At 40.2% G+C, this 20608-nt stretch overlaps 1 protein-coding gene across 2 annotated transcripts in view; it reads right to left on the reverse strand.

Annotated features, from left to right (window-relative positions):
* Positions 1-20608, reverse strand: part of VEGFC (vascular endothelial growth factor C) — a 418203-nt gene that overhangs the window by 97749 nt on the left and 299846 nt on the right. For both annotated transcript variants that reach the window (XM_085641867.1, XM_085641868.1), the window contains exon 3: positions 16092-16282. In XM_085641867.1, coding sequence (XP_085497993.1) covers positions 16092-16282 — 191 coding nt within the window. The remainder of the gene's footprint in view (positions 1-16091; positions 16283-20608) is intronic.

Genomic DNA, 20608 nt, shown 5'->3' on the forward strand with positions numbered 1-20608 from the left:
ATATTTTATTATTATTATTATTATTATTATGATTATTTTCAGCCCCTCAATTTACTGAGTCCAACCACTGAAACCTAAATGCAATTGTATGTGTCACATCGGTGAAAGACACAAATATCACATAAAAAACATTGGGGCATATTACCAAGACAGGCGATAAAATTTTTGCCGCTTTAGCGGCAGAAAACTGCCGCTAAAATGGCGATAATGGGCTTGATAATATGCTCTATGGAATTCCAATTGAAGCTCAGCTTAGATGTCCTTCACATCTAACATGGGCTTCAATTGTAATTCCATAGAGCATATTATCAAGCCCATTATCGCCGTTTTAGCGTCAGTTTTCTGCCGCTAAAGCGGCGATAATTTTATCGCCTGTCTTGATAATATGCCCCATTGTGACTTAAAAATTAGGGAAAAAATAGTGTCACTACAAAAATATCAAGGAACTGAATACAGAATGGAAGAATATTGTTTTTACATGTACACAATACTGCTTTTTAAAAAGTATTGTTGTATATAATATTGTTTACGTTCATATATTTATATTTAATATTGTTTTTTTTAGGTAATGTATTAGTAGTTATATTAATGTTACAGATATTATTTATACAATTAGTTATTTAATAAGTAATTTATAATTTAGTACCTAGTTGTTGGGTTTGGGGTGAATACAGCGGTAAGTTATTTGAGTTACAAATTATTGTTTTTTATTTTCAACTAGTTTTGTACGTTAAATATTTAAGTGGTGAATATGTAAATTGTTTAGTTGATTAGTTGCTATTTCAATTATTTGAGCGTAATCTTTTTTTTTAATGTATAGCTTATTTTTGTATAGTTTAGTTACTAATATATATTTTGATTGTGTTTGTAGGGAAAAGGATGGGAAGTAATTTATATTATAATAATTTATTCACAAATTTATTGTTATGTTTATTCAATAATGATTTGTAATTCTGAAATTGTTTAGTTGCTTATTTGTTATGCAACTTATTTGCTATGTAAATTATTTGTTGTATTTGTATTCATTGTTAGTATATTAATGAGTGTACTTAATATTTTGAAGTGTATTTAATAATACATATTATAAAATGTATTTTGTATTGTTTAAATGTTTCAGTTTTGTTTAATGAATTATCCCTTTAATATTATTATTGTTTAATTTTTAATAATTTTGTGTGGGCCAGTGGATTTATTTGGGTCGTTGTAAGTGAAGTGCATTTATTTTAAATTCATTTATTTTCTATTTTAAATTTGCTTTGTATTATAATATTTCTATTTCTATTTAATTGTATTTACTTACGTTGTATATATATATATTTTTTTAAATATGTTAATTTTATGTTGTTAGTTTGTTTAATAATGATTAGGTGTTGAAATGGTATATGTAACTCTTCCTAAGTCTTACACTTTCCTTGCTTTTGCTTACATTGGAGTGGGAAAATTAAATGTAACTGTTGTTTAGATTGGAGTGGAAATAGAAAATCTCACCCCTCCAAACTCCACACTTTCCCTACTGTTGTTTAGGTTGAAGTGGTAATAGTACATCTAACCTCTCCAAAGTCCATCACTTTCCTGCTTTTGCTTACTTTTGCTTATTTTGAAGAGGGGATAGTAGATCTAACACCTCCGAAGTCCAAAACTTTCCTTTATTTTGCTTACATTTGAGTCTGAATCGAAAATATAACCCCTTTCAACACTTTCGAATGATTTTGCTCACGTTGGAGTGGTAATAGTTAATCTACAGCCCCCCCCCATCTAGAACTTTCCCCACTGTTGCGTACATTGGAGTGAGAATAGTAAAGCTACCCCCTCTAAAGTCCAACCCTTTCCCTAATTCTGCTTACTTTGGAGTGGGAATAGAAAATCCAACCTCTCCAAGGCCAAATGCTTTCCTACTTTTGCTTAAATTGGCATTCGATTAGGTAATCTGGCTCCACTGAAGTGAGTTTTTCTATTTAATGTTTATTTGTTTTAAAAAAAGAAATGCATTTTTTGTTTCAATTTTACTTTTTTATATTAGTTTTTTAAAATGTATTGTGGCATGTTATTTTCAATATACGTTGTTAATTTAAATTTTTAAGCCATTGTGAATATTACTACATTTTGTAATTGTTTCATTTTTCTACATTTTTTTAAATACTTACATTATTTATATACTTAGTTAACAGTGTTAAGAAAAACAATTTTAATATTAAAATTTGATTACATAAATTATTTAATTAAGTATATGTTTGATGATTTTTACTTTTAAGTTATAGTTAATATTTTTACTTTGGGGTATTTAAAATGTGTTTATTTGATTATTTTAAAACTATTTACATATATACACCCACTCTGACACAATCAATAACAAACTCATCCACAGAACTCATACAAACACTCACACATCTCGTCACTAATCCATACAGCTTGTAACACATCAAATCACCCATAGAGCCACTAGCTCACATATACAGCCACTCATGCACCTACCAACTTACCAATACAGCCAGTCACAGATTCATTTATAGAGACATAGACACACTTACACATCCACTCATACACCCATACAGCTACTGACATAGTAGATCAGTTAACCATACACCTAATCACACACCTTCTCACTCATCCATACAGTCACTCACACAGTCACTAACTCACCCATACAATTACTCACATAGCCACTCAGTTACTTATACATATACTCACTCACCTATACAGTGACTGAGACAACCACATCCTTTCCCATACATCTCTCACACTCACTTACTCACCCATACAACCACTCAAACACCCATTTGCTCATATATACAGCCACCCATACACCCACTCACTCACCCACTTACAAACCCATTGACGCTCCAAGACAGCCACTCATGTACCCTGTCACTCGCCTATGCAGATATTTATGTATCTGTTCAAACACCCATTCAGCCACTCATGCACCCCCTATTTCACCATTTACAACCACTGATACACCAACTCAGTCAACTATACAGATACTCACACAGCCACTCACTTACTCACTTACACAGACACACCCACTTGCTTACCTATAAAAAAACTCACACACCCACTATCTCATGTGTACAGTCTCCTACATACCCGGTCACTCTTCTATACACCACTCACACATCCACTCACTTACCCATACAGGCACTTCCACAGCGAGTTACCTTAGCATATATGTTTAACACTCAGTAACTTTTAGAAAACACTCAAAATGGCTAGATGATGTCATCAGTGATGTCATTTGAGATGTCATCATTGATGCCATTTGAGATGTCATCAGTGATGTCATCTGAAAATGTCATGAGTGAATTTGCGGAATTTGGGTAATTACGCGTTCCGCGGAGAACACGGAATTGCCCAAAATGCTGCATTCCGCGTCTTCGTGGAATTTTTTGCTTGTTCGCTTTCTCAAAATGCGTGTTCACAAGATATTTCCCCCCAAGCACGCAAACAGCGATTGCGAACAGGAAAAAAGCACCGCGAACAAGCAATTCCGCGTGTTCGCGGAATTTCTGTGTGTTCGCGGAGATTTTTTACCGTTTTGCGGAGTTTTGCGTAGCGCGACTACGCAAATTCCTCCCACCCCTAGTAATAGGTGAGGTCAGAAGCAGTGCTTTGCGAAGACATGAGTTATAGTTAGCTCAGGTAACTATAACTGCTGAATTCCTCTGGTTTTGCATGAGTGAAATGTTAACCTAACTATAATGTCCCTGTAACCTTTAGTTTTTCAGTGAATTTCTATGGTTTTTTAAATTCTATTTCCTAACTACAATGTCCCTGTAACCATTGTTTTTTTCAGTACATTTCTAAGGTTTTTTAAATCCTAATTCCTAACTCTAACGTCCCTGTAACCTTTGGTTTTTTGAATGAATTTCAGTCACCACCCCATTCATAATGTATAACTGCAAAATGGATTATAACCAACACATTAAACACATTACTATCTAAATGACTCTATACTAGCATGTATAACTCCCTTAAAATCTCTATAACACAGTGTATAACTCTTTCACTGGAATCTGTGACTGCATTAATCACTGAAGCAGTAAGTCTACCATTTACTGTATATGTATCTGAGTGGATCTGTGAGATGGTGCATGCCTATCAATGGTTCTATAATGAACCGTGTGATTGTCTCAGTGCATCTATGAGTGGGTGCATCAGTGTTTCAATGGGTATGTGATTGGTTACATTAGTCTGTCAGTCGATCTGTGAGTAGGTGCATGAGTGCCTTTGTGCATTTGCAAGTAAATATATGACTGTCTGACTGGATCTGTAAGTGGACACATGAGTGTCAAAGAGGGTATCTGAGTGGGTCTGTGAGTGAGTGTATGAGTCTCTCAGTGGGTCCTTGACTGGGAGCATAAGTGTCTGAGTGGTTCTGTGAGTGGTTGCGTGGGTCTCTGAATGGATGCATGAGTCTCTGAGTGTATGAGTGACTGGGATCATAAGTCTGAGTGGTCCTGTGAGTGGTTGTGTGAGTGAATGTATGGGTGTTTGAATGGCTGAGTGGGTCTGCGAGTGGGTGTAAGAGTATCTAAGTGGATCTGTGAGTGGGTGTAGGAGTGTCTAAATGGGTCTGTGAGTGTGAGCATAAATCTCTGATTGGATGAGTGAATGCGTGCATGCATGAGTGTCTGAGTGGGTCTGTGACTGGGAGGGTGAGTTTCTGGATGGGTCTGTGAGTGGATGCATGAGTCTTTGAGTGGGTGAGTGAGTGCATAACTCTCTGAGAGGGTCTGTGATTGAGTTTGTGAGTGACTGTATGCATGTGTGAGTGGGTGTATGAATGTCTGAGTAGATCTGTGAGTGGGTGTATGAGTATCTCAGTGGGTGTGTGAGTGTCTCAGTGGCACTTGGAATACATGCATGAGTATGTGATTGGTCTGTAAGTGGATACATGAGTCTCTGAGTGGGTCTCTACATAGGTGCCACACTCTCCAAGTGAGTCTGTAAGGTGGTGCATGGGTATCTGAGTGGGTCTATGAGTGGGTGCACGAGTGCACAGGTGGGTACAAGACTTTGTGCATGAGAGTATAAGTGGGTCTCTAAGTAGGTGCATGAGTCTCTGAGTGGGTCTGTACATGGCTGCATCACTCTCCAAGTGCATCTGTAAGTGGGTGCATGAGTACCTGAATAGATGTGTGACTGGGTGCATGAGAATGTGAGTGGGTATGTGATTGGATGTATAAGTAGGTGAGTGGGTATGTGAATTGGTGTATAAGTGTCTGAGTGATTTGTGAGTGTGTACATGAGTCTGTGACAGTGACCAGTGAGTGTGTACAATCATATCTTTATTTTTTATATTTCCACCAATATTCGCAATGTCCCCGCAAGGGTATATTGGGGGACACTGCCAGTCGCTGCGTCACCACGAATATCATGCATGATTAAAAAAATCCATTTTGGACATATAGATTTTGTCACTAACACCCCCATTTCTCAAACTTGGGGTCAGAGTACTTCCACCCTGACCCCTTATGTTACCTTTCACAGAAATATTTAGCCCCGGGAACCATTACTGATCAATAAAATGTCAGTCACAACTTTCTGTTCGGGTTGAGCCGAACCACTTACAATATTCTCATTGGCGTGCACATTCGTGATATACCGCAGAATCATCGCAATTTAATTGTGAACACCACGAAACTGCTGCGAAATATCCATGGCCAACTATGTCTCCTGTTGCCTCCAGTAAGTCCCACACAGTGGATTTGCTGAGACCTGGCAGAAGGCCTCGCCCCCTTTCGCCACCACTGTGCAAACGCGCCTCCTGGCACACTACTAGTATGGGGGTTGAGGTCCCCTTTGCTATTGAGGGTCCTTGGCAGCCAAATACCCCTCCTGTTACCTTCAGCAAGTCTCACACAGTGAGTTTGTTGAGAGGTTTCAATGTGCACCCCCCCTTTCTCCACCACTCTGCAAAAGCTCCTCCTTGCGCTCTACTAGTTGGTGGTTGTAGTCCCCTTGGCTCTTGAGGGTCCTTAGGGGTCAACTAGCCCTCCTGTTACCTCCAGTGAGACCCACACAGCTGGATTGCTGAGAGGTGTTCGAAGGTCACGGCCCCTTTCTCCACCACTCTACAAAAGCATCTCCAGGTGCACTCCTGGTTGGGGGAAGAAGACCACTTTGGTCCTGAGGCCCTCAGGCGGCAAGGGGACCTCACTGCCCCACCAGCAGTGCACTGTGAGGCATGTTTGCAGAGTAGTAGCCTCTGACCACCTCCCAGCAATCCCACTGTGTGGAGTTTACTGGATGCAACAGAGGGCTTGGTTGGCCCCTGAGGACCCTCACCAGTAAATGGGACATCATCCCCCAAAACACCAGTGCGCCAAAATGCCTTCAGCAAGTTGCCAATTTTTTTTTATTTTGAATTTTTTTATGAAGGAAGGCCTCCTGGCCCCCCTTCCCTGGGCCATTTTCAGTCCGGGGGACCCCTTTTCCCGAGGCCTGTCCCTTTTTATATATTTTTCCATTAAAAAAACAAACATGTGACGGGCGCCACGCGACCACCCTCCCCAGGCCATCTTTGGCCCCGGGGACCCCATCCACCAGGGCCTGGCCACTTTCATTCCATGGTCCTTGCCAGCTCCCAGCCTCCTGCGGGATCCGGCATTGCTTTGGGATCCAGGGAGCTGCTGACATGCTGGATCCCAAAGCAAAGTGTCTGTTTCCCTGCTCGTGTCACAGCGAGCAGGGAAACAGACGCTGCTCTGCTTTCAGCAAGCGAGAGAATGAGTTTGCTATGGCATGGTGGGAGCGGTGCTCCTGCCATGCCATAGCAAACTGCAAAGCCACAGTAGGACATTGCTGGAGTTGGCCCTGGGGGGTGGCAGTCCCCAGGGCCATGTAAGGCCTCCCTTCCTAATAAGTAAGCCCCGGTGAGGTGGCTGCATGGGGGGCCAGAGCCCCCCATGCTTTAATATTTATGTTAGCCCCAGGGAGTTGACAGTCCCGGGGTTGCGGGGCCCGCTGCAGGGTTCCTCCTGCACTTTAAAATATATATATATAATTGCCCTGGGGAGTTGGTGGTCCGAGGGGCAGCGGGGTGCCCCTGTGGGCCCCTATCAATATTTAAATATTTGCCCTGGGGCCTGGCCTACCCAGGGGCCTAATTAAATGCAGCGGGGGAGTCCGCGCTTCATTTTATAAAACAATTTCAGCCTGATTTGCGGATCGACCGCGACTCTCACAGAAGTTTTCAAAAATCCTTTTTTGGGCCTTGGGGGTCCCTGTGGGACACCCTGAACAGGCCTTGGGGTGTTTCTACCCGGCCCCTTTTCTTAAATTCTTTTTTTTCATGTGACATGGGGGCATATGTATCAAATACTGTTATTGCGATTCTCAAATAGCGATATTTAGAGAAAAACGGGATGTAATAAAAAAATTGCAAATAATTTGCGATTCCTTGGCATTCCTTAATTGCGACTCACAAATTGGGAATCGCAATTAAGGCCCATAGGCCCATAGGAATGAATGGGATGAATGGGAAGACATTCGCAATTTGCGAGTACCTATTAGGTACTCGCAAATTGCGAATGCAATTTCAAGGGTTTCATAAGGACACCCTGTTGCACCCCTGAAATGAGCAAGTGTGCACATGTGGTGCACATACATGCCTTAAGGGCATGTATGTGCGCCACTGGCACTTTGACAAATGCCAAAAAGTCAATTTTTCAAAGAAATCGCAAATTACCACCAATTTGAAGTTGGTGGTAATTTGCAATTTCTTAAGGAGAAATCGCACAACTTGGGTGCTTTCTACATCGCATTTAAAGAATCACAATTTGCGATTCCTTAAATGCATTCGCAAAATAGGGAATCACAAATTTTGCGATTCCCTATTTTGTGATGGACTTTTGGGATGATACATCTCAAAAGACTTTTTCCCGTTCACAAAAGGGCTGATTCTGAGAATCGGCCCGTTTGCGAACGGGAAATGGGCTTCATACATATGCCCCTTGGTTCAACCGAGTCAGAAGATGGCTGTCAACACTTCCTGGTTTGAAGTGTTGGCAGCCAATCAGATCTCAGGCACGAGATTGGGAGGGGTCGCGGATCCTTCGCATCACTAGATATACAACTGGGAATTTCTTTAAATTTCACTGCAACTACTGACCATATTTACACCATTTAACAAAAATAGTGATTTCTGGACCAAGAGCTACATTTTTGCCAAATTCGGTGTAATTCTGTTTAGCAGTTTGGGATGTAGCCATGTCTTAAGATATACATATATAGATATAAATATATGCAGGAAACGATCTCTTCACGAAGAATAAATCGGAGGGACATAGCGGGGAAGTCAGGAAAAGATGTTTATTTTGGTAATGGCATGACGCGTTTTGGCGAGTATGCCTTTGTCAAATGCCCTTGTAAACACAGTCTGTCTCTTCAAAGCTGCATTAAGTAACCCGTATCATTCTCTATCTATATATATATATATATATATATATTTTTTTTTTTCAAAAACTCCAGTTACTGCCGCCGCTCCACATGTCCCGAGTGCCAGCCAAGCGGTGGTGAGCCGAGAACTATGTATCCACCCTGGCGAAAAAAGTAAAAAAGGCAAAAAATGGACGCACTCACGGTTTTGAAAGTACAAATACTTCTTCTAATGTGCGAGCCTCCCGCACCAACAGACGTGTTTCGGCGATAAGCCTTTTTCGATGTTGGTTACCACATTTTCACGCAATCTTAAAATGCAACCCAATGTGTCACGTGTTAATGATAAACAGCAAAGATGCCTCACTGAAGTCATTCTTATCACCAGAATCATGGCGGCCATCTTTGAAAGTGTTCAATTATAACACCTCCCTAAAGTCCATAAAGACCTGACCAACCCCCCCAGGAAGACCGATTGTGGCATCCATAAAAAGTCTACAAGAGAATACTTTGATATACATTGACTCATTTGTATCACCGCTTGTTAGAGATTTAGCCTCCTATGTGAGGGATATGCAGGACTTTTTGAAACTGATTGAGGTGATAGCATGGGAGGAGGATATGATGTTAATAACTTTGGACATCACGAGTCTCTACCCCTATATTAACCGAACAGGGTCTCAATGCAGTTAAATGGTTTTTGGACAAAAGGACATTGACACATAACCAAATGCTTTTGGAAATGGTCAAGTTTTGCCTGGAAAATAACATCTTTATATTTTCAGGACAACTGTACAGGCAACAGCGGGGGACTGCGATGAGCACATCCTTCGCCCCCAGCTACACAAACTTGTTCGTGGGCTGGTGGGAGAAGCATGCAGCCTGGGCAAGCAGGCACGTTAAATGGGTTGACTAGATAGCTCTATGGGCTAGTTATATGGATGACCAGTTTATCGTGTGGCGAGGCAGTCGTTCTTCGGGTGAAGAATACATTACATCATTAAATAACAATGAGTTAAACTTGTTTTGTACAGCGAGCATTAGTGACACCAAAGTATGTTACTTAGATCTCAAAGTATATGTAGAAGATGACAAGTTGCTGACCAGGCTATATAGGAAACCGACGTCAGGAAATTCAATCCTGTACGCAGGGAGCTACCATCCTAAAAGTCTAGTGAACAACATTCCCTATGGGGAATTGTTGCAGATGACGCGTAACTGTACTAGAGAATCTGTTCACCAACAAGCAAAAATTGAAGCCTTACAATATATATATATCTCCCAACTTGATCACAAAAAGAGAGCACGCACAACACGACTGAAGAATCGAAAACTCTTCAATGCGTATACACACCTACAGATATATATTCATATGTATTTTTACATTACTTATTAAAACTATCTATTTTTAATTATGTTATTAATGTGTAAGTTAATATTTTAAATACATTATTTATCAAGGTTTATATTAAAATGTCAATGTACTTACTTTATTTTGGACGATATTCCATTCCACTATTGTTTTGACACAATATTTTGGTCATTTAAATTCAAATTATGTAAACCTGATATTTTTGTAGACAATATTGTTGAGACAATTTTCATGTAATTTGATATTGTTATCGTATACTGTCATCAGACCACCTCACCTCCTCCCACCACAGGAATGAGAACTCATTCAAACGAAGAATTAAATATCCTTACTTGAATGCCATAATGGGTAACATCTTTCTCACCATTTATTTCTCCAGTTGGTCATATTAAATTCCTCATACGTATGCATTGTCTAGTGACCATAACCACACACCAACCAGTATGCCAAGAACATTCTGTAGATGCAAAGCCTACACTATTTTCATTGCTATATACAGTGTTACATGTAGAAATACTACAGTGCTCAAATAAATACATAAAATGGATAAATATAGACCTAGTAGCAAAGGGGGGATGTAAAATGAGGAACTTGGCCTGTGCAGATCATCACTACAGCATACTGGAGTGTGAAATAGCCAAATAAAACACTTCAGCACACTTTGTAGCAGCTAGTTTGCACACAGCCGTTAATGAGACTTATAATGTGTGCTATAGCGCTAGATAAGAAGACTAAAAACAGCCTCAAGCAACACTTATTTGCTCCCAGATTTGTCATCAAGAAATATTAAAATGAAAAATGTACAGAGGCTGGCTTTTCAATTTGCGGTGTTAGTGAAAAGATATGCTTCTTATGCATTACGTAAAGCATATGTAATGACAGGTAAGTGCATGCTTAGCTCATTTTAAGATGTAAACCCTATATGTCTTCCATTGTGCCCATAAATAGCCAGTAAGTTGCCCAAAACAGGCTATTGCCCAGCTTTCCAGGGTAAAATCTTCCCTCGGTTTAGTCTTTATTAAGGCTTTGCCACCTTTGTCCCATCTGACAGGGATGTGGACATTCATCACCTGATCATACACTATTGTTTGTCATTTGTCATCAATTGATCTAAAACTATGATCCATAAGCCCACTAATTTATATGTACCCAAAACTCTCAGATGATCAGGTTTGCGGTGCCTTATAAAAACATCAAATAAAATAGGATAACATAAAACATGAACTAGTCTAAAGAATTGGGATATTAATTGAGGGGGGTAAGTACTCATCTCAAGTAATAATAGCAATCCTTGTCAGGATGACTCAATAAAGTTACTAATTAAACTGGAGCTCAACTCCTTGGTAGCTGTGGGAGAGAGCAGACAGGCTTAATTTAGAGACAATATGCAAAATATTTATGCAACACAAAAACAGTACAAAGTCAAAACAATAACAATCACAAAACAAATTTGGCAAATGTAGTGAAATTTAATAAACAAGATAAAAATCCAATAAGAGGAACAAGAGATATGAATTTTTAAAGTTTTAAGTACAAATGGCACCAAGAAGGCAAAGTGCCAAAGCTAGCCAATGGTCACTGTAGAACAGGTCCTAGGTGCAATTTGACGCTGACCACATTGGAATGGCAGTTGAATACACTAACCAGGTTCGTCCTGGTAAAATATTTTACGTTCTGACTTTAGTTCTTTAAATCCCAATCCACCACAGGAGTATACTTCTAAAGCTCCCTCAGGACCTCAGGGGAGGAACTTAGAGACGTTTAGGGTGGCTGGCAGAGGCAAACAGAAGAGTCCAGTCCAGGGCCAGTTGCTACTGTTCAGCTGCAGGAAAAGACCTCTTGTAGCTTCTTGTATCCCTGTGGCTTCAACATGAGGTCAGCCTTATGACCCTTGCAGTCCACTTCTTTGTCCTTGGTGCAAGAGAGAGAACAAGAACAAGTCCAATCTTCCAGGGCTCTTCTCGGGTTGCAGACAGTATGTTCAGTCCTCTTCTGATCTTCCCTCAGAAACAGGGGTGTTCTGAAGTGAGTGCCTGGAGGTGCCACATTTATGTCTGGCCAAAGGAAGTGAGTTGGAAGGACCCCTTCAGACACCTTAACCTGTGGGGTAAAGATCTTCAGGGCTAACCGCTCCCACTTTTGGTGTTTTCATGTTGGCCAAAGTCTTCAAGCACATTAAACTTGGGCTCTGAGGGCTGGCTGTGTTTGTGAAAAGTATACTATACTAATTCCAATGTTCTCCCACAACTAACACCAAAATCCAGTTTGATGCAGTCCCTATACTCACAACAACATCAGAGACAGAAGTCCGGTATAACAAAGCTGCGCTTTCAGCAACCAGACAGTGGATACACACAAAGGGCCTGATTACGAGTTTGGTGGTGTGGGAGCGGGCGGCATACCTCATCACCAAACTCGACAACCCAACATCTAACAAGTTTTCTTGTGGTCTAGCAGGCGATCCTTTGGCGGTTCCGCTGCGGAGCAGTAAAAAAGCTCTTAAGTGAGCCTCAGCACTGCAGCATCAAGGGAGCGCCAAAGCCCATTCCAGCATGGCATGGACTGTGAAGTCCATGACATGTAGGAACCGGGGGTGCATGCACACAGGGGGCACACCATGTGCCCCCTGTGTGCATGCATCCCCATGGCCATGAGACAACAGGGACCCCTGTAGGGCCCCCTTCGTTTCCTTACCGGCACAGTTTTCATTGCGGGTTTACCACCATGAAAGCTGTGGTTGTGAGGAAACTCAAAATATGCTTAGTCAGCAAATCGCTGAGCCAGACTGCCGCATCACCGACGAGGGAATGCGGATCCCTGGCGGTTGCGGCAGTCCCACGGCAGTCTGACCACCATAGTCATATTTAGGGCTCCCGGTTTATGGCATTTATTTTTTTACATTTCCATCTGTATTTATCCATATTTATTTTTGGGCCATTTTATTGGTATTTATCCATATTTGTCTTATGTTTTGACAATAAATGTGGTCATACAATGGTATATTTCCACATTTATTTAACTGATAAACATGAACTCATACTTTGATGCCTGTCACGATTTTGCAAACTAAGCAGCTAAATATAAAAAAACACCACACCGTGAAGTAAATAATCGCCTTATATATAAATGTAGGTTAACATATGCTTGTAATTAAGGGAATTTCATCCTGTTTTTAAATCCCCATGGTGTCTATGTGCTTGGCAGTTGGTCTGGAATTCATGAAGGACAGCTAGAGAGTCACTCACAAGAAGCACAATTTTCTATATTTTTCCTCCTTTAAAAATAAATACAGACAGGAAATAAATTGTTTTCTGACTGTATTTATCTGTAAAAATCGGTTAAAATGGAAAACTGGAAGCCTTAGTCATAATGCGATGGTCAGACTGCACCACCCTGGGTTTGGTGGTCAATGGACTGCCAAACTCTAAATCAGGCCCAACGTCTTATAGCATTTTGATTCCCTCCTTTGAAGTTCTCCCCAATTGTTAAATGTAAACTAAGCAGACCTGTCAAGCAGGATGTGACATTTAAGCAAGACTAGACACTTTAACATATAAAAGATCATCACAGCCTTTCTTGCATTTTCCATCAGGTTCAGATAAGTCACCACTGCCCATCTGTGCCCATTCAGGGTTTGCCTCTGGGACATAGTTCACACCTCATTCATGCCTATTTAAATGTTAATTACTGGCTGGCCAAAGTGTTGGAGCAAAATGCAGATTTAGCATCTAAGAGGATCAGGCAGGGCAAAGGTAACTGTTTAAAAGTTACCTTTCAGTAACATTTAGAACAATTCCGACTTCCCCACTGAATTGATCTTTACCAACTACTCAAACCAGTTGTTTAATTATTTTTCTAGCTAGTCCTATCCTGAAATACAGGATTAGTATTTAATATTACAACCCAGTGTTTTCCTATTGAAGATCCAAACCTGCTACAGCGAAAATGGCTTTGAAGGGATTTTCATTGAAAAAAACATGCTTAACAATAAACATTAATATGTCCTGCTTTTAAATACTGTAGACCCTGCCTTAATGGACAGTAGCGCCAAGTAAGGCCCTTATTTTGATGCAGAGGCTTTCCGACCAACATCTTCAGTTTCATTTTTGTCCGCCATATTACAATGACCGCGTTTGGAAGTGACACCAGCTGGTCTTTCCGGCTGGCTTCCGACGGCTCAAGGAGCCCGTCGACCAGTTGGAACCGGCATTTAATCCCTTCAAAACAGCATTTCCGACGTTGGCATTATGATTTCGGTTTCCCACATGCTTTCGATGTTGGGCTTTCCAACATGAAAAGCCTTTTGTAAAATGACTTTGGGGGCCCGTAGCAAGGCACCCTTGCAACAGTGAACTCCGGTTGGGAGTTTGGGGTCCACATATGGTGTCAATTCCTGCACCAAGTGTCAGGCACTGTGTGGTGCCTGCCACGTGGTGCAGGGATAAACAAAAACTCCCATTTCTCTATGGGAGCTTGTGCTGTAGCCGGTTTCCGACCGCAGCACAAGCTCCAATAGAGAAATGGGTTTCATCCTAATACTAATACTGAGGTCAGGACCGCCGACTGGAGGTCGGTCGATCCCAATTCCGCAACAGTGTCAGGCAGACATGAGTCCGCCCGACATCGCAATGAGGCCCTTAGTGACTTATTAATAATTAAAAGAAGGGTTTAGACCTGTCAAAAGGGGTTATTTTGAGAGGTTGTATTTGCAGTTTAAACCTGCACAGCCAGGCTACTGGTGGCAGGCTACCAGTCAGGTTTGCATTGTAGCTGCAATGGGTGGCACAATTAATGCTGCAGCCCACTGATAAAATGTAACTTCCAGGCCCTGTGTACCCTCTGGGTACCATATACTAGGGAGTTATAGGTAAGTTATATTTGGCAATCAGGGGTATTTCAATTTCATCACATTGAAAGCTGGAGCCGAAGCACTTTAACATTGGTTAGCAGGAGTAAAGTACAGAGTTTTATACGAAGCAAAAAATCGGGTTCAGCAAAAAAGGCAAACAATTCAGGTTGACCCTGTAGAAAGGACAAATTCTCAACTGTTAGGATTAAACACAACTAAATTATAATTATCTGTACTTGAAAAAATGTACATATAGAATAGTTATTTGAATTTATTTATGGAATAGTTTAATATTCAAATTTTTACAAACAACTTTAAAAGTCCCGGCATTTAATGTCAGAAAATATAAGCATGGTTAGATCTGTGTGAGTGTTTATCTTTTTTGAGGGTATAAAATATTGGGAGACAGTTTTGTCATGTGCTTTTAACCAAGGATGTGACAAACTGTTGGCATCATTAAGAGTTTGACAGATGGGTTACTCCTTCATTAACGCAATGGATAGTCTGTTTGCATTATCACTTCAGTGCAATATTTATAACCTACAGGGGTGTAACAGAGGCCCCCGCTGCCCCTGCGGTGCGGGGGCCCCCAAGCTCCTGGGGGCCCCCTCAGCACAGAACTTCAGCAAGAGAGCTCCTGAATGAGTCTGCAGGGCGGCCCTCCACGTATTTTGCAGAGGGGTCCCCTCAAGTTTCATTACGCCACTGATAACATACAGTACTTGTAATAAGGCAGACGGATATCTGTTACATTTGTGGCAGAGTAACCTGCCCACAAAAATTAAGTGCTTTGTCTTCTCCCCCAAAATTTGCAAATGTTGCTACTCAAATTTTCCAAGTTGTGAATATTACCTGAAAGAAGTAGGTATTTCTGAATTTACAAATGAGGGGCGCAGAAGGAACGGTTCAAGTTCTCAATGATCGATCTGAATTTTGGTTTGAAATCAGTAGCCTTTATATGTAAAGGCCTGAGGTGTGTGGGATCCTTATTTTAAAATGCCATTGGAATTCCAAAGGTATAATGTTCTGTCATGTATCGTTCTGTCACAGTAAGGGTGATATTCAGGTTGAGAGAGTGAATACTCTTGAAAAGCTCTGACATAAATTGGATATTAAGGAACATTTATTATAAATCCAGATTGCTGTCTTTAAAAAAAGAAGCCTTATTTTTCTCTCAGTTTGCTCGAACTAATGTACACCTGTTTGGAGAAAGGTTGTTTTGGGTTGCTGATTTAAAATCCATTTATATGTACAAAGCATGAATTATCTGACCCAAGTAAAAAATTGCCTTTACAGGATATGAGCTTTTTCCATATTACATGAAGCCAGTCTATAAGAGAAGATAACAAATTTCACTTAGGAGCGTAGTCAATAAACATGCCTTATGGACCATATTTCTGTTACCTAAAGCAAACAATAAAAAAAACACACATTTTTGGGTGCAGAAAAAACATTTTCAAAATGTAAAAGTAAAGGTATGTATGGAATACTCACCGTTTTGCTGATGTAGGTTGAGCTGATATTCATGCACTGCAGTCCTTCACTATTGCAGCAGCCCCCACATCTGTAGATGGATACACACGGGGGTTTAAAGAAGGTGTTTGTTGGAGCCCCATACTCTTTTCCAACATCTATACACACCTCACGAGGCACACACTGAGTTTTCCTCCATTCATTATCAATACCTGGCAAGGTATAGGGAAGTTCATACGTTACAATACAGCCATGAAAGAATACATCAGCAGGAATTTAGCAATGTTTAGAAACAGCTTGGTTGGAATATGCTAAAGTAAACGCATTGGAGATGAAGAAAAACATGGTATAAACTATGTATTTTGAATTAGTAGAAAAATTAAACATGACAATTAGTGAAAAAGTAGACTCCAAAAATTGAATGAAAAATTGTTAGAAATTGGGTTTCAGGTTGACAGGGGCATGCACCCTGTCCAATCAGGAACCACAGTACTAGTCAGGGTAAATCAGATACACACCTTAAATTAACATGTGCTTACCCTCTGGTAGCTTGGCACACAGCAGTCAGGCTTAACTTAAAAAGCAATGGGTAAAGTATTTGAGCAACACTTTAAACAATAACACAGTGAAAACATCACAAAAAACTCCACACAAGTTTAGAAAAATATATTATGATTTTATGAATAAAACAAGACCAAAAACAACCAACATTCAATAATTAGAAGTCGAGATGTGAAATTTTAAAGATTAAAAGTAAAAAAAGTGCTTAGAAGCAATAAGCGCCTATGAGGGTTATCTGTAACCAAACAACAGGTGATGCGAAGGAACAAATCAAATAATATTTTTCTCATAAAATGAAGGAAACCACAAATTATCCTTCACGGAAAGTTAATTATGTATATGAATAAATCATCTGATATTGATATCAATGTCTGAACACAGTGTCATTTGATAAATCTCCTTTATCAATACTTAAATAAAGATTCACAAGCACATAATTCAATAAATGAACATGGATACATTATTCAACAAAAGGAAGACAAACATAAACAAACTTCAAAGACAATTAAATCTAATCCTTATTGCCCTAAAGTAAATAATGGATGTAGGCACTACTATCGTGAACATTCCATTGGTCAAAGTCGCCCCATTATGTAGTATTAAGAGGTATTGAAGCTTACACCTCTAGAACTGATTTCTTAGTGCTACATATATCTCATTTTGACAATAGTTCAGATTTCTCCGGGGCTCTTTGTAATCAAAAAAGTCGACGTGTTTCAGCCTAACTTGCTTGTGGGCCTCATCAGGACTAGGGTATATAAGGGAAAATCTTCTGGAACCACATCTATAATATAAATAGACATATACAATATGTATAAAAAACTATATCTGTATACACTCTCTATATACAAACAAATATACATATCTACAAACTCTCCGTGAAATGCAGAACCTCTCTGGAGGTGGCAGTATTATGAGTTTACCAGGTAACAAACTTGAAAGTGCAAAGAAGAGTAACTCAACCACCAAGAGAGTTCGATCACCCGTGTGGTGTAATATAATCAAAAACGCCAAGTGAGATCAAGAAGGAAGATAAATTCAGCAAATTGCAAAAAACAATTATAAGGTACTCAGACGTTACCAATTTCGCAGTAATCTCATCATATTCCTACGTGGGAATGTCTCCAACGTGAGACTGAAATACTGAATAAAACGGAACAAAAAAAGGGGGAGAAATGAGGGACTATGGAGAAGACTCAAACTCGTGGTTACTGTGTTGAAAAGTTTTTTTTTTGCTAGAATCCAGTATGACTGGATCTTACCTCATACGCCAATTATTGCCGGTCCAAAGGGTGAAACGGGGATGTCTGAATCACCAACCCGCAAAGTAACCCGCAATGTCATCAGACATGGTAGTGACTTCTACCGAAAAAAGAGAAAGAAACAGAAAAGAGCCAAGCCGTAAACTAAGGAAACCAATGAAGCTATGGACCAATCCTCGTTGAATATATGAAACAAATCCCCTAAAGGGTCATACCTTAAATGATCCGGGCTCTATCGTTAAATGGACCTCCTCTCCGCACGGTTCCCAAAGCGGAATCACGTACGCGAAGGAAACGGAAGTTTAAAATACTGGAAAGGGAAAACGGACTAGTGCGTGGCATTACGTGTCTCCCAATAGACATAAAGAACAGTGCGTACTAACTCAGCTCTAGTGCATCTAAAGCAATCAATAATTTAAAACCACTCCTATTTAACAACTTCGGAGAAATGTGTAAGGATGTGTATATAAAGTAAAAGAAAAAGAAACGAATCAGAGTGTGGATCAAATAAAGTGAACACCAATAGTGAGAAATACCGCCACTCCGTACAATATTACTGGATGACAATTACACAAGACACATCAATATATACATGTTGAGATCTTATTGGACTATGTCCTAGTACATGGCGATTATTATAACAGTAATCTCACAAGACACGTACAGAGCAGACACCTGTATTGTATATTGCAGATGTCAAAAAGGTTAAAGGATCAAATACAGATGACTTAAAATAAGTTAACAGTTCAAAAGTTGTCCACTAGATGCTACAACATCGGGGGATGCTCTCAAGGGTCCTGGATCAGTGACCACATTTCGTCTCTATCATTCAAGCCTAACGTTGCCGTGTGGTATTTCTCTATAAGTCTTGCTTCTGATCTGTTCAGTTTAGTTTGAATGGTATCTTTATTAGAATCTCGCACAACCAACAGTATAGACCAACGCAAGTCATTTTCTGTGTGATTATGTGAGAGAAAATGTTGAACTAGAGGGGCTCCCTGTGTCTTGCATTTGATCCTCGATTTGTGTTGTAAAATCCGTTTTTTTGCAGTCTGAGTCGTTTGTCCAATGTAAATCTTTTTACATGGGCAATTAACACAATATATAATGTTTAGGCCTGGGCGGTAAATTCCGTTCCGCTCGCGGAATTTGCGGAATTTCGGTAATTTCGCGTTCCGCGGAGAACGCTGCTTTCCGCGACTTCGCGAAATTTTTTCTTGTTCGCGTTCTCAAAATGCGTGTTCGCGAGATATTTCACCCCGAGCACGCAAACAGCAACTGTGAACAGGAAAAAAGCATCGCGAACAAGCAATTCCGCGTGCTCGCGGAATTTCTGCGTGTTCGCGGAGATTTTTTACCGTTTCGCGGAGATTTGCGTAACGCGATTACGCAAATTCCGCCCACCCCTAATAATGTTACTTGTGTTACAGTTTGAAAAAACTCTCTGGTCGTGTTTAAATCCATTGATGATTATGTGTTTGGAGTCGTCGGTCATTATACACGCCACACAGTTTTGACATCTATAATGTCCTGTTACCGGTGGCAAACCTAAGAGACCCAAAAGGTCTCTCCTTGGGGGATCCGTATTTCTTGCTGCTCGTACAAGATGTTGTCTGATGTTCCTACCTTTCTTGAATGCAAACAGTGGCTTTTGGATGCCTAAGGTATCAATAAGTTTCCAATTGGATAGAATTATCTTTTTAATCTTATTCGCTTTGGGCCCATACGTCAGCACACACGTAAGAGATGACTTGTCTTCACGGTGTTTAGGGGGGAGTAATTCTTCATAAAGAGGATTATTTCTCTTGTGCTGAAATTCTAAAAAATAAACTTATTCAGCGAGGTTACCCCAAGAAATTGACTAAGACAGCACTTAAAAGAGCTTGGTATACACCACGTGAAGAATTACTCACCCCTAAACACCGTGAAGACTAGTCATCTCTTACGTGTGTGCTGACGTATGGGCCCAAAGCGAATAAGATTAAAAAGATAATTCTATCCAATTGGAAACTTATTGATACCTTAGGCATCCAAAAGCCACTGTTTGCATTCAAGTAAGGTAGAAACATCAGACAACATCTTGTACGAGCAGCAAGAAATACGGATCCCCCAAGGAGAGACCTTTTGGGTCTCTTAGGTTTGCCACCGGTAACAGGACATTATAGATGTCAAAACTGTGTGGCGTGTATAATGACCGACGACTCCAAACACATAATCATCAATGGATTTAAACACGACCAGAGAGTTTTTTCAAACTGTAACACAAGTAACATTATATATTGTGTTAATTGCCCATGTAAAAAGATTTACATTGGACAAACGACTCAGACTGCAAAAAAACGGATTTTACAACACAAATCGAGGATCAAATGCAAGACACAGGGAGCCCCTCTGGTTCAACATTTTCTCTCACATAATCATACAGAAAATGACTTGCGTTGGTCTATACTGTTGGTTGTGCGAGATTCTAATAAAGATACCATTCAAACTAAACTGAACAGATCAGAAGCAAGACTTATAGAGAAATACCACACGGCAACGTTAGGCTTGAATGATAGAGACGAAATGTGGTCAATGATCCAGGACCCTTGAGAGCATCCCCCGATGTTGTAGCATCTAGTGGACAACTTTTGAACTGTTAACTTATTTTAAGTCATCTGTATTTGATCCTTTAACCTTTTTGACATCTGCAATATACAATGCATGTGTCTGCTC

This window comes from Triturus cristatus, chromosome 2_2 (assembly GCF_964204655.1).
Source record: "Triturus cristatus chromosome 2_2, aTriCri1.1, whole genome shotgun sequence".
Classification (NCBI taxonomy): Eukaryota; Metazoa; Chordata; class Amphibia; order Caudata; family Salamandridae; genus Triturus; species Triturus cristatus.